At 42.4% G+C, this 13,860-nt stretch overlaps 1 protein-coding gene across 1 annotated transcript in view; it reads right to left on the bottom strand.

Annotated features, from left to right (window-relative positions):
• The window catches only part of TOP6BL (TOP6B like initiator of meiotic double strand breaks), a 2,408,555-nt gene that overhangs the window by 344,204 nt on the left and 2,050,491 nt on the right, over positions 1-13,860 (bottom strand). The window contains exon 14 of the mRNA XM_086939520.1: positions 11,805-11,903. Coding sequence (XP_086795646.1) covers positions 11,805-11,903 — 99 coding nt within the window. The remainder of the gene's footprint in view (positions 1-11,804; positions 11,904-13,860) is intronic.

The following is a 13,860-nucleotide window of genomic DNA, read 5'->3' as shown; positions in this document are numbered from 1 at the left end:
TAATGGGAGGGAAAGCCTCCTTTAACCCCGCGAGGAAATCTTTAATGAATGGAATCCTAAAGAAAGAGATTTTTGAAGGACTTTTCCTACATGCTGTGAGAGCAGAAAGATGGACTCTGATTGAGAAGTATTGGAGTCCAGATTAGGCCACTTACCATAAATAAGGGAGAATAACTTCTTCCTAGCAAGAAGTAGGGTCAAATTGGTTGGAAGAACACCAAATACAAAATCGCTTCCATTTATTAGCGTAAGCTGTTCGTGTAGATGGTCGCTTAGCTTCTTTTAGAATGTCCATACAGTTCTGTGATAGGTTTAAATGACCATACTGCACTATCACAGGAGCCATGCTGCAAAACTCAAAGAGGACAGGCTGGGGTGTAACAATTGACCTCTGAACTTCGTGAGGAGGTCTGGTCTGCAAGACAGCCTGAGGTGTGGACGGATTGACCAGTGAAGAAGGTCCAGAAACCACAGCTATCTCAGCCATTCTGAAGCTATGAGTATCATTTGGGCTGCCAGTTTCTGCAGGACTGTCGCTATTAATGGTATTGGAGGAAAAGCGTAAAGAAATTTGTTTGACCAGTCGATCCATAGGGCATTCCCTAGATACTGTGGATGCTAAAACCTGGAGTCGTGGCATTTTCTGTTTTCTTCTGTGGTGAACAGATCTATAGAAGGTGTGCCCCACAGACCGAAAATACTTTGCACGACTTCTTCGTTCAGCACCCACATGTGGTTTTTGTCGCGAACCCTGCTGAGTGTGTCTGCCTAGATGGTCGGCTCCCCTAGGAAATGCACAGCTACCACTGTTAGATTCCTGGCAATGAGCCAATGCCAAATCGATTGGGCTTCTTGTGACAGGGCATCGATTGGGCTTCTTGTGACAGGGCACCGGACCTCGTGCCCCCCTGCTTGTTCAGGTAATACATGGTGGTTGTATTGTCTGTCTGAGCAAGGAGTTTGTTGGTCGTGACTGAAGGAGGAAAAGCCTTGAGAGCCAGGTATACAGCTCGTAGTTCCTGAAGGTTGATATGATACTTCTGTTCTATGGGAGACCATAGACCCTGAATTTGTAAGTGATCCATGTTGGCTCCCCAGCCAAGCAGTGAAGCATCTGTGACCAAGATCTGCATTGGCGGATGTGGATGGAAGGACATTCCGCTCAGAAGATTTTTCTGGGAGCACAACCACCAGAGAGATTTCACTGCATGAATTGAGAGAATGATCTTGTCCTCCAAGTTCCCTGAGAATTGGTTCCACTGGTCCTGTAAGCATTGCTGGAAAGGACACATGTGGAGGCGAGCACTGGGAGTCAGGAATAGGCAGGAGGCCATCGAGCAGAGGAAAGAAGAGACCATGCATACTGATGGATGGGTTATCCGCTGAAGGTTGTGACATTTTAGGAAAAGGGATAACCGTTGTTCCTCCGAAGGAAACACCTTTTCCTGTAACATATCGATGGTAGCTCCTAAGTAAAGTAGAGTCAGAACCAGAGATGCTGTGGAATTTAGCATATTGATATATAGACCCAAGCGATGAAGCAGATCGCACGTCCATCAAAAATGCTCTTGGGCTTCAGTGAAGGTGGATGCTTTGATCAGCCAGTCGTCCAGCTAGGGTATACAGAGATTTTTTGTTTGCGAAGGTGCGCTGCCACCACTGCCATGTATTTGGAGAATGTATTTTGAGAATATCCTGGGAGCTGACTTGAGGCCGAATGGGAGAACTGCATATTGGTAGTGATTCTGTCCCACGACAATCCTGAGAAACTTTCGATGAGATTTTATGATCGGAATGTGAAAGTAGGCGTCATGCAGAGCTATCGAACAGAGCCAGTCTCCCTTTTAAAGTTGAGGATACATTTGGTGCAAGGCCAGCATTCTGAATTTCTCCTTCTTGATCCACTTGTTTGCGATGCGAAGCTGGAGAATCGGCCTGTACTCGGGTCTGCCTTTCTTTTGTACTAGGAAGTTTCTGGAGTAGATACCTTGACCGCTTTTGTTTGTCGAGACAGGTTCGACCGCTTTTTTGGGCACAGAATATGTACCTTTTCCAGTAAGAGCTTGAGGTGAGACGTGGATACCTTCAGAGTCATGAAAGGAGGAGGGGCAGTGAACCTGCGACAATACCCATGTTTGACAATATTCCAGACCCAGGCGCGTGTTGTAATGGTTTTCCACTCTGCCAGATAATGTACAATGCTTCCCCCTACCGGAGTGGGTAACAGAAGAGGGGGAAGAGGGGATTCAAGGTTTTGATGCAGCAGGTTGTTGTTATCCCTGATTTGTTTGTTGGGAGTTACAACCTCTCTGTGACTTGCGCTGCGACTGGTAAGGCCACTGGTATTGCTGCTACTTGCCTGAATGTCATTGAGGGGTTTAAACCCTCTGTGCCGAGAAACATTGATGGTTGGGACGGAATGAACCTCGCTTTTCTTTTGCTTTTTATAGTCCCACCGCTTTAAGGTATCCATTTCCATCTTCATTCATCGGCGTGCGTGCCAAAGAGGGTTGATCCAGAAAAAGGCAAATTTTGTAGCTGTAACTGGGCGTCTGGATTCAGGGACGTTAAACGCAGCCATGCGTGCAGATGTAGGCGATTCCGTGGCAGTAGCCATGAGCAGCCAGAAGAGAGGAGTCTGCAGCTGCACTGATTATTTGGTTGGAAACCATAGCACCCTCCAGAACAATTTCTAGGAAATCTTGTCTATGGTCTTTGGGAGGTGGTCTGCAAGTGTAAAATTGAGTCCCACAAGGCGCGGTCATATCGTCCTAAGAGGGCCGTGGCACTGGCTGCTTTCATGGATGTATAAGCCGTGTTGCAGATCTTGCGTCCTGATAAATCTACCTTTTTGCTTTCCTTATCGGGGAGAGGAAGCAGATGGAGAGGTAGAGTGAGCCTTTCGTGCTGCTAAAACTACCACAGAATCAGGAGGATCAGACCATACAAACAAAGCATCCTGCTCAGGTGGAAAGTATTTCTTGAGGAGCCTGGACGGTGCGGACTTTGTCGCCACAGGCGTAAGGAACAACTCCATAGCTGGATCAAGCAGGTCTGGCACTAGAGGTAGAAATGGTCTAGAAGGTGTGCTTTGGGATGGTTTAAAAAAATGACAGATGTTAATGGAACAGGTGTCTCCCTAGGAATGTTAGATTTTGTTGAGCCACGAACCAGGACCTCTTGAAAGGTATTGATGTAATCAATCGGGGAGGACCGAGATTGTGGCGAATCAGTCAAAGTAGGAGACTAATCTCTGGTAGATGACGCAGTATCGCTACGATGGTGATGGCAGGAAGGTGATCTGGATCTGCAGTAAGAATGGCGCCGTGAATGTCATGACCTCGTGGAGGAAGGCGATCACCTAGAAGCTGGTGTCTGCAGGAACCATAGGAGTAGGCAGAACAGGTGGCATTATTGGAGGTGCCGGAAGCTGAGGTAGTGGAGGCTGAGGAGCTGGTAGAGCAGGGAGATGTGGGCACTGTGGGAGCCAGTGGGTCCACTGCAGGTAAATCCGGTGTGGGAGACTCAGGATTTCCCACCAATGAGGGAGATCTGGAGAGAGAGTCAGATGAGGAGTAGATTCTTCTTCTTTTGGAAGTTTTTCCTCGCTTCGACGTCGATGATCTCCTCAACATCGATCTTCGTCCTTAACTTTTTGACGACAATCTGTTCCACGACTTCGACCCCTGTTGGTGTAGTCCGCTCGAAAAAGAGCGTCTTCTAGACGTCGACCAATCACTTGTCGATATTTCGACGCCGACATCGATCTTCTACCACTCGGCGACCGTGAGTCAGAATCCCTCGATGTCGAAACTTGTCTCGGCATCGGGTGCTGGTGTGAAATGGCTCTCAACGTCGTTCTAGGGGTTCTCGATGTCGAGCGTCGTTTCCTCGACTCGGAGCCAGTTAACGATGGCAAACATGTTGGCGCCGTACTTCCTCCCGACGTCGACTGCCCCTGCATCGACCGGCACCTCAAATATTTTTTGGGTGCTAAACGCCTCTCAGACCTCCCACATCCATTGGGTGTTGAGGTAAGAGCTCTAGAGGGAGATTTTCTTCCACTCCGCTCAGAGGTCCCACTGGTTAGTTGCCGTTTTCTTCTCTCTTCTCTACCCTGCAGGAGAATCTTCTCTCTGTCAAGCAGAATACGTCTGGAGAAGGTTTTGCAGAGGACATAGAACATGGAAAATCACACGTACAGTGAAAAAGCGTGAGCCCTTCTGGCATGGAAGTAAGGGCTGACCGAGTTAAGAATAATATTAAAGAATTGATTATGGATGAGACCGGAGTGACCGCCTGCAACCAAGAGGACATGCACAGGTGCCTCCTTTCTATGTTTTCCGAACTGTATAAAGAGGAGATAACTTCGAGCCCTGAGAGTATCCAAGAGTGGCTGAAAAATAGGGCTTTACCCATAATAACAGGGGATTGTCGGGATATTTTGGATGGCCCTATCTCGGAAGATGAAATTAAGCTCCATATAAAAAAAATTAAGAACAATAGGGCTGCAGGAACGGACGCTGTTCCAGGCAAAGTCTATAAGGCCCTTCAGGATGTAATAGTTCCTAGACTATGTGAACTTTTTAACTATATTTATAGTTCTGAAGGCAGGGTACCCCCATCATGGAAGGAGGCCACAATTGTTCTCATTTTTAAGCTGGGGAAGGACCCCCTTAAAGCTGATTCCTATAGACCAATCTACCTGCTTAACGCGGACTATAAGATCTTCACGAGTTTCTTAGCAGGGAGGTTGGTCAAGATAGTCCTGCAGCTGATAAATGTGGATCAAAAGGGCTTCATCCCAGGGAGGCTCATTCAGGAACAAACTCTGCAGCTAAGAGGCAGTATCGATTTAGCGTCGGAGCCCCTGGCAATGGCTGCATATGATGCAGCCAAGGCGTTCAATTGCGTCTATTGGGTCTTCCTTTGGGAGACTCTAAAAATGATGGGATTTGGTTTAACATTTATACAAACTCTCATTAGATGCTACAAGGGTGTCTCTGCAGTCATTCTCTTGAATTGCTCACCGACATCAAGCTTTAATATAACAAGTGGAACACGACTGGGGTGTCCCATCTCGCTCTTATTGTTCAACATCTATATCCAGCCTCTCGCTCAAGCCTTAAGACTGGATGATCAAATTACTCCTTTCCAAGTTTTAGACTATAGGTGTAAGTTAGCCTTATATGCGGATGATCTGCTGGTTTACACTAATAATCCTGCTGAGGTACTCCCAAAGGTGGAAGCTACCCTGAAGGAATTTGGTCTGTACTCTGGGTATCTAGTTAACTCCTCCAAGACTGAGGAAATTGCTGGGGCATTGACAGCTGGACCGGAAGCCGTAGTAAGGAGCTTGGGTATCTGGAGATAACCATAGTTCACAACCTAATTGATATTCCCCTAAATAACCTGGGGAAAGTGGCCAAGGAAATTGACCATCTCTTTTCTAGATGTCAGAATCTACCTCTTACCATCTATGGCTGGGTAAATCTTGTCAAGATGGTTATCTTGCCAAAACTGACCTATTTGTTCAGCACTATTCCTCTTGATTTTCCTGGTAAGCTCTTGAGTAAAATTCAAGGTAAAATAGACAGCTTTATCTGGTCCAATAAAAATTCCAGGTTATCCTGGAAGAAGTTGAGACGGAGACTTTTAAAGGGCGGCCTAGCTCTTCCAGATGTGTTTTGGTACTCTCTTGCCTTCCAGTTTAAAAACATACAAAGTTTACTTTCTATTACTGTCGAAACCAACTGGGGAGGATTCTGAGTGTTATGGCCAGTTTTGAGGGTGGGGGAGTCGGATCCCTCTACATGTTTGGGGCACCAAGGTTTTTCAAGAAGGTTCGTCTAAAAGTCTTAAAATCAGCACTTAATGTGTGGTATAAAGCAAGAGTGAGATGGGGAATGGGTTATTATTCGGACTTTGCTCCAATTTGGGACTCCCCCGGACTGCAAGTATGTCTGGAGACAATTTAGCTTCCCCTATTGAGAAGGCAGGAATCACAATCTGGTCTGACCTCATATCAACTGACGGAGTTCTTCCCTGGGAGATTTTAAGATCTAAAATAGGCTGCTCCTTCTCTAGATTCAAATACTTGCAATTGTGTTCCTGGTTCTCAGCAGAGAAGGAGCATACAGGCGGAAACTGGGAGATCGAGTACCGACTTCAGAATACGAAGCCCAAAAAAAAGGAGGTTGGATTCTGGTATAGGAGTCTGCTGGACGCTGATGATGCAGATCTTCCCCCTTCTCATCTTGCCTGGAATTCATCTGTCCTAGGGGAATATGTCTCTTTACCCGCAGTCTTTCTTACCGCAGGAAATCACAACACGGTCCTTACCACAACCGTGTTGTGATTCTGCATACAATTACTCCGCAAGTTGGAACAATGACTTGTGGATGGGGGGCACTGGATGTTGGAATAGTATAATTTACTATTCCAACTCCAGTCAGTGCGGACACTAGGGTAGGTGTTGGATTTTAAATCCAACACCTTCCTCCCCCTCAGCAAGTCGTTGTTCCGATTTGCAGGGTAATGGTATGCGGAATCACAGCGCAGTCGTGGTAACGACTGCGTTGTGATTCCATGCGGGAAGATAGTTTCGGGGTAAACGTTGTTTACCGTCCTAGGGGATATAGCTGTTAACTTACATGCTTTATCCCTTCAAACCCTATACAAGTATGTTAAGCTAGCCTCCCTCAAAAAGAATCACTTTTATGTTGTTAATAGATTGTATTATACACCCAAGAAAATCGCAAGATCTGCTCCCTGCCCATCCGCCAAGTGCCCTAGATGTGAACTTGCCGAGGCGCATGACATACATATATTTTTTGAATGTGTCTCTTTAAGAGAATTCTGGCACAATGTGGAGCGTGCCCTGGAAGTCAAGTTGAAGTTAAACTTTGCTTTAGTTATTTTTGGCTTGGATAACGACCTTACAAGTCTGTTCTCTGGTGTGCAAGTGGGCTTATTTCTTTGTTTGATTTTAATCGCCCGTAGGGAGATCTGCAAACTGTGGAAAGACTCTAGACCCCCGTTGTACGAGAAATGGCTGGGTGCGGCATTGGGCATGGCTCGATTGGACTAGGGACATGCAAATGATAGTAATAAAAACATCTGGTCATCACTGCTATCCTGGGGTATGGAAATTAGGCTGGTCTAAGGTCTCTATGGTCCAATGATTACACCAAGCCTCGCACAAAGAAGCTGGCCGGGTTGGCCTAAAGCCAATGCAATAACAGAAGCCCAGGGTGTCTAGGTCGGAATGGGCTTTTTTTGTTAGGTTTACAGATGCTACTGGTGAGATGAGGACTAAAAAACAAGAAAAAAAAAAGAAAAGAGTAAGTACATCTATAAACAGTGCTCAATGTCCTCAACTCATTACTTTTATTTCCTATTGGCGGGGAGGGGCTGAGCATAATGCCTTGTGGAAGACCACATGTTAAGGCCAGAGGGTGCTGGGTGCAACTGAAGTTCAAGGCCTGCAAACATAGGGGTTGGGGTGCAGGTGTTCTAAGTGGATATCAATGATATTAATGATGATGTGCTATGAGATACCAGGAGATACTATCAATGCTGTAATTTATTGTATGTATTTTTAGATTTTGTGTTGTAGAAACTAAATCTTGACAATTTGTCATTTACCTGGAAACGTTGTCTAACTGCTATCATATCAAACACAACCAAACCTTAGCTAAAGTTTTTTTCAGTGAATTTCAACGGTTTAAAAAAATTAAACAGAAAAGAATATGCCGCATATCTAGATCCTGCAAGGTGCCAAGAGGATTCAACCGAATTGTGAATTTATCAGCTATGCTTACAAACCTGGTGTTTTTTCACAATGAAACTACGAAGCCATAATCACGATCACATGCTTTGAGCTTTTTTGGTTAAACTAAACATATGTCCACATGTGGGTAGCAGAGCACTGCAGCCTTGCTTCAGAAGGCTCCCATTATGGCATTGCAAATCAAGTGTTGGCAATGATGGTTTTCCGGCCACTAGTGTTGTGTCATAAGTCATCGCCATCATTATACCAAAATAGTGGCATTACAGTGATTGCAAGTATTCTTGATTGCACAATACCTTTCTTAACACACCCACATGTAGGAAGCAGAGTTATGCGTTTCCAGTCTCTGCATTTTATGACATTAATTGTGAACATATGTGGAACACATATGATAGTGAATATATGAATAATATGCACATTGATCAACTCCATGCCTCCAAGTTACAACTGGTCCCCAAAGGACATAGATGGTGGACTGCCAACATGTTAATCTATCAGAAACCAGACTTCCATTTTTTAATTTTCTTTCGATCACATTCATCTAGAGGAAATATACTTAACTTGAGCTAGTGCTTTCAGCATCCACATCTGTGGTTATAGCTTCAAAACAGCGGCACGAAAATTCACCAAACCAGCAAAAGGCACTGAATGAAATCACCTGCCACGTGATACAGCCACATCTTGTTTCCTTTAAACCCCTTTGGAATTATAGGTAAGAAGCTTTGGAGTGTTGTGAATGTTTTTTTCTGCTAAATTGCTGTGAATGTGCCAAGGAAAACAAAGTAGTAATCAAAAATGGCCTTCACGATGGAAACATGTTTCAGCTTGAACTATAGGGGCAATTAAAACCAATACTCTAACTTTTTTTATCAATTTCTAACTCTGGTTCCATTTAACAAACAGGTGCCAATCTCAACGATTAGTTTGGTCCACGTTGAATGTTTTTAGTACATTTATTTCAGAGATCAGGCCAAAGTGAATATTTCAAGGGGGATTACCAAAGCTCATTTTCTGTTTCAAAACCCTTTATGACCCGATTGCTCAGGCGAAAATTAGAAAAGGTTAAAAGGAGCGAAATTATCTTCGAGAAGTACGAAACGTTTATTCCAAGCTATTTTTTTTAATGTGTGTGTTTTTTGGCCAGAGATATTTGAATAGAGCTTTATACTCTTGGATTTAAACCTGGAAGTTGATTGCTTGTAAATTGTTGAGAGTTTGCCGAAAAATTACCATCTTCCATATGTGAATTTCACTTTCATTTTGGCAAATCTCTGAAAACAAATATACATGCAAACACGGTATTTGGCACATGACTGACATCTTTTGAAACCAATCTGTTCAAAAATGCCTCAAAATGATACGTACTGCGGGGATTGCATTCAAACACTCCACACCCAGAAGCACAGCTTAAGTGGATACTAGATCCTGCAATTATTTCAACGATTGACCTTGCTCGTAATTAATCCCATGTAATCCATTATCTTTGCCAAAAGAGTTCGTTGTCATAATTTTTCTTTCCCTCAGGTGAGAATTCTTAATATTCCTTAATTGTGATTAGCAAATTGCGAAATCGCAATTAAAGAACACTTTCACATTAATTTCTATGGGCCAGGAGGCCCATAGGAATGATTGGGAAGTCATTCTCAATTTGCGATTCGCAATTTGAGAATCGCAAATTGAGAATAATTTGAAGGGTGCAAGGGTGTCATATGGACACCCTGATGCACCCCTGAAATGAACATATGTGCGCATATGGCGCACATACATTCCCTAAGGGCATGTATGTGCGCCTCATGGCACCTTTACAAATGCCAAAAAGTGCATTTGTGAAAGAAATTGCAAATTACCATCAACTTCAAGTTGGTGGTAATTTGCGATTTCCTAATGAGAAATCGCACAACTTGGGTGCTTCATAAATAGCATTTAAGGAATCGCAATTTGCGATTCCTTAAATGCTGACGCAAAATTAAGGAATCTCAAATTTTGCGATTCCTTAATTTTGCAATGCGCTTTTACTCATACATCTCGTTTTCTGAATTTGTAGTCGCAAACGCTGCTTTTTTGCGAATTTCAGCGTTTGCGACTAAAAAAGCAGATAATACATATGCCCCTAAGTGATTTGTGAGAAATGTGATGGTTTGGCCATGTATGATAAGAAATAAAGTACCCCCTGCTGTACATATAAGACTATTGCAAGTCACCTCAGAGTTCCATAATCCTATAAAGGAACTTGGCCTTTGGCCTTGTTCCTCTATATATCTCTATAGAACTGCTTGGTGCCTTGCAATATCCTTATAATGTACTGCAGGGGGTACTTTATCCTACAAATGATAACATGTGGAAATCGGGTTTCAGCAAATATTTATAATTTTTGCATCACAAAGTAAAGTGTTTTGATATGTTTTGATCCTATTAAAATGTTTGTTTTTTTCACACTTCAGATTTACAAAATAAATGTGCCTCAATTGCTAAAATATTCTGAAATATCTGCACAGTTCATTTACTTGTATTTAAATTGGGTTGCGTGCTAGAATTAAATAACATCCTACAGCCTTTCCTTAAACACACCCTGTACCCCAGCAAGATGTTCAAATAGTTCCTTTACAAAAAGATGAGTCTCATGTGTTAAAACGTTTTAGCAGCAATTGGCCAGAATACATAGCCTGTCATTTGACCTCTGCTTTTGAAGCACAAAAAATGTGACAAGATAAACACAAAATAAAAAATAATCTTTATAGCTCATGCATCTTCTGAACTTCAGCATGGTTATTTGGGGGGTACTGCAGCTACTTCTACTTCCAGCACCTATGGAATTACACAAGACTCCAAAATGTTTAAACATACTTACATAGAGAGTGGTTAGGGTCATGAAGAATACAAGTCTCCTAATTTGGCAGTGATGGTATTTGAAGAACTTTTCATGGGCGTCCAACACACTAAGTCCGCCAGTCTAATGAAAGTGGCTGGAGCCTAGTCAGATCCACAATAAGCGTTGAACGCCCAGTTGGTTGTTTAAATATTTGTAACCTAAACTGCAATCTCTTAAAGTACTGTAGTGAAATCAAGGCAATTATTGCAGTTTTCGTTATGATGATTTCTTACCTTTTAATTGTGGATTTAACCCCATTTAGAAACATGATAAAACACAACAAATACATTAGGTCATAAAAATAAAAAAGGGCAGTGTGTATTATGTTTGTATAATTCCACTTTGAATTAGGGTGGCATGTATAACACCATTCATCTTTTGGTGTTGTGTCTTATGTACCAAATCTGGATATTTTTGGCCAACAATTGATTATGTACCAACATAGATCCAGAATTGACAGATTCCTACCTCCTACCTTTGAAATTTGTAAATAACCAACTGATAACTGTAGACAATCGGAATATATGTTAATGATTTATTTAATCACCTAGATTAATATAAATCAAATTATGTAGAACTTCGGAAAAATATACTCTGCAAAACATTTTGTCAACAAGCAAAGTAGCTAGAAAACATTTTTTTGGCAGTACTACAATGTGCCACTTCTGTACCACGCCTAGGGCAACTGGAATTATTTGGCAAAGGACGACCAAGTTATTCGTCAGGTTTGACGAAATAATGTGGCCAGAAAATGCTAATTATGTGGCATAATTTAGCAAATTTTGTGATAGTATTACTTTACTATGTAGTCATTTTGCCCCATGGCAACACTGTTTGGAAAAGTATTTCACCTTATTAGCACCAATTTAACAACCAGATAGAACAAGCAACTGATTAGGTGACCAGTCAATCTTTGCATACGGCCTTCTGGTGAGCAGGAACACGAGTCGCCATGTTTTTTAGTAATTTTTGATACGTTTGAGCTAGAACCAACATTTTTTTGTTAAAATCTGCAGATTATGCAGTAGATTTTTAAATATGTGGCGAATTATATATATAATTATATATATATAACGCCGCTGCCACAAAATTACATAATTCCAGTGGCCCTGCGTATGCCCAGCAACAACTAAAAACACTTACGTTTTTTATGTCGCATGTTTGTCCCAGCAAGACTCTGTTAATTGATATCCGCTGTAAAGACTGCTCAACTGCCACCCTGAACTCTCGGGCATCTGAAACCTTCAAAGCAGAGTGCATGTTAATGAAATCAGTTTCAATGTATGAATTCGTCAAAAAAGGGGATAAAACAAAAGGTGTGGGAAAGCATGGCAAATTCACTTTTACTAAGAGTATGAACTTTCGGATTAGATTTGTACCCAAGTGGAAGGTTGTACCAAAGTACCCATCTTCATATGTGAACATTTACAACTTAAAACTTACACTTACATCACATGGTTCTTATGAAAAACTCGAAAAGCGAACAATCAGGAATGCTTGCAATAAAGCACAAAAAGCCTTCCTATACATCAGAAGTGATCACCATTTGTCCTCATTGTCTCCTGGCTCTGCTGAGGCTAGAGGCCAGAGTCTGATTATTTCATTCACAAAGGAATTTGGGATGGGTTCCGGAGGGGACTGGTATAACAAATTAAGAATCTACCCATACCAGCTGTTATCAAAGTCATCTGATATTGTTTAACACTTTGGTAAATCCTACCATGATACCATATTGCTGATCACTCCTTTCATATAATGCCCATAATGTCTCACATTCTGCTCTCTAAGTGTCATAGGGAAATGTGAGATCATTTGAGCCAAACTAGGTTTTAGAAGGGATGCATAAGGGCATGGATGAACCATACAAGATTTAATGGTAAGAAGCCACACCTATATGTAGTTTCACAATGATTTTTCACAATACAATAATGTACATATTAGCTTCAAATAAAATGACAAACACTCAACAAATGCACACACAAGCTCTAGCAGTGCAAGCACTACACAGAGCTAGTCTGGAAGGCTACTCCAACCTGCATCTTGTATAGCATGCTTGCTCTAGCAATCCAAGATGGATTCAACGGTCTACCACACATAGGAGCTATCCAGGCAGGGGATGCAGAAAGGAACAAGGCCACATAAGACTTAGGCAGACATTAAAAAGGACAAGGCCAGTGAAAAGAACAGGGGACAAGGCATGCTCTGCAACTACAATTGAAAATAAATGCTGCCACTATTTGCCAAGATCCTATCAGTCAACACGGGGACAGCAGTCCCTCTTTATAAGGAAGACGCACACGCTGTGTGTCCCTCTATTCCACAGAGCCCTGCTCTGGGTTTCATATACCAATTATGCTAAGCAGGCCTCAGCATGCATGCTTGATGGTCATGCTCGCTGAGCTGCGGCATCATTGCGGGAGATTGGTTTGAGAAGCTGGGGTCATGCCCCAGCTGAACCATCATGCTACACTGTGTACTACTACCATTGTGGCAAAGTGTAGAATATGTGTAATATGCTGACAGTACCAACTGAGGGAAAGAACAGGCATCATATCTTGCAGTATCTGGTATGTGTTTTATATGTAATACTCTATTTCGATAATGAAGGAATAGGCTGCAAGAGTGTGGCAGCAAGCTGTTGGATTACGCTGCTGTGCCAGCACAGCATTAAGAGCTGTCGGCAGCAGGTGAATGGCGGGGCATCAGTAAGCACAGGCTTACATAGGAATTCTGGAAAGTCAGATCTGTTAGGAGCTGGGCCACCTGCTTTTCTGCCCAAATCCAAGAATTCTTCTGCCTCCTCCAGTTGTGAACACTATGACAGACTCCATTTAAGTTAGGCTAAGTTATTCTCTTTTTCCATTTTTCTCAACTATCTATAGCTAAATGTGCGAAGGTCATGTTCATGGCTGCTCACTTCTTGTTTATTCTTTTCAGTGACAGGCACCACAATTCAAGCATGGCCCGTAGTAAGTAGGTTTCAAGGTTTTAGTAATGGGTGCTTAAAATCAACAAGTGAACAGAGATTACACATTTTGGGTCCTGGTAGCTTAGTCAATCAATCAATCAAAAAATGCTTTATTCGATTTTGTTTAAAAACCATAAAAGCACAATAAAACAGATAAAAAATTGACAAATACAGTTACATGGACATTAATATAATACGCCACTATACATTTTACACCAAACGCATTAATAT

The sequence above is a fragment of the Lissotriton vulgaris genome, chromosome 9, assembly GCF_964263255.1.
Source record: "Lissotriton vulgaris chromosome 9, aLisVul1.2, whole genome shotgun sequence".
Classification (NCBI taxonomy): domain Eukaryota; kingdom Metazoa; phylum Chordata; class Amphibia; order Caudata; family Salamandridae; genus Lissotriton; species Lissotriton vulgaris.
The sequence above is the reverse complement of the archived record's forward strand: the minus strand, read 5'-3'. Positions and strand labels throughout refer to the sequence as shown.